This window comes from Kryptolebias marmoratus, linkage group LG18 (assembly GCF_001649575.2).
Source record: "Kryptolebias marmoratus isolate JLee-2015 linkage group LG18, ASM164957v2, whole genome shotgun sequence".
NCBI lineage: Eukaryota > Metazoa > Chordata > Actinopteri > Cyprinodontiformes > Rivulidae > Kryptolebias > Kryptolebias marmoratus.
In genome coordinates, this window is record NC_051447.1 from 20,309,094 (window position 1) to 20,310,589 (window position 1,496).

At 46.2% G+C, this 1,496-nt stretch overlaps 1 protein-coding gene across 2 annotated transcripts in view; it reads left to right on the forward strand.

Moving 5' to 3' along the window:
- The window catches only part of kiaa0930 (KIAA0930 ortholog), a 13,500-nt gene that overhangs the window by 5,734 nt on the left and 6,270 nt on the right, over nt 1-1,496 (forward strand). For both annotated transcript variants that reach the window (XM_025002330.2, XM_017439426.3), the window contains exon 2: nt 878-1,026. In XM_025002330.2, the coding sequence (XP_024858098.1) occupies nt 878-1,026 (149 nt within the window). The remainder of the gene's footprint in view (nt 1-877; nt 1,027-1,496) is intronic.

The following is a 1,496-nucleotide window of genomic DNA, read 5'->3' on the forward strand; positions in this document are numbered from 1 at the left end:
AAACCCGGTTTTAATAATGCGGACCTGGAGCCTTTGAACATAAACCCGGTTTTAATAATGCGGACCTGGAGCCTCTGAACATAAACCCGGTTTTAATAATGCGGACCTGGAGCCTTTGAACATAAACCCGGTTTTAATAATGCGGACCTGGAGCAGGTACGACTTCAGATCAGAGGAGTCCAAACTGGGCCGCAGAGAATCACCCTGAGGGCCACAAACGGCCCGCGGGCCTTAGATGTTGATGTTTTTAAATATTTAAGTTTAACAGAAATCTTAAAACGATCAACATGCGGCAGAAGACAAGTTGTCTTCTCTTTAAATGACCACATTTCTCCTCTTGGTGAAAAGAACCAAAACCAACTTTTAGAAACGTTTTAAACTTCAGGAAATCCTTGATGGAGGGAAACTGGACTTTATTCAGGGTTAGAAACAGAACTTCTGACATTTAATCATCCATCAGGTCTGATTAATATAATCTGCTGTGGTTTAAATGATGGAGCTAAACCTTCAGGCTGCTTTGCAGAAGCAGATGTTTGAAGAGGTTCATAAATATTCTGCAGATAATTAGAGTTCTGACATTAGGAACCTTTGGAAACCCGGAGGAACCGGTTTGCTTTGTTCAGACGAACAGAAGGAATCAATAAATCAGGATTCACTGAGTGTTTTTCTGCTTCAGTGTCTGGAATCATTTGTTCTTTGTTTCATTAACCCTTTCATGTCAACACGGGGACCTGGTTCTGCTCATCCAACCGGGTTAATCCCGTCTGATCCACGTCAGGTTCCTGTAATCTGTCTGCCGTCTGTCAGAACCTGTTGGTTTTACTTCGTCTCTGCCGGGAACAGAAGTCGGTTCTAACCTGCTGCTCTTTGTCCGCAGGCTGTTTTAAAGATGACCGCATCGTTTTCTGGACCTGGATGTTCTCCACGTACTTCATGGAGAAATGGGCGCCTCGGCAGGACGACATGCTGTTCTACGTCCGCAGGAAGCCGGCGTACGTCAGCGCCGACAACGGCGAGGGCAAAAAGGTGAGGAGAGCGAGCGTGTCTGCAGCGGCAGATCAGACGATGCAGGAACCAAACATAAAAACTGATCCTCAGACGTTCAGCCTGAGCTCTGCTGTCGTTTCCTAATCAGATCTGCAGGCCTGTCGGCGGCGTTCCTGCTCCAAACACCAGCTCTTTTATTTGAGCTGCTGTTTCAGCTGAAACCGGACAGAATTATGGACGTTTGGCAACAGAAAAATCACTAAAAGCTGAACTTTAAATTCTAAAACTAAATAAATAAAAAGAAGAAAAAGCAGCATCTCAAATCAAAAACGACCTCGTATCTGAAAGTGATCTCTTTCTGTGGACTCAGGATTTCTGTAGTTTGTCCCTCATCCCCCTCCGTCCCCCACCATCCCCCATCGCCATGGTTACTCCTCCCTGGTTCTGAGTCCGGGTCGGTCTTACGGTCTTCGTCTCGGAGGGACAGCCAACAGCTTGTCTTCAGCGTC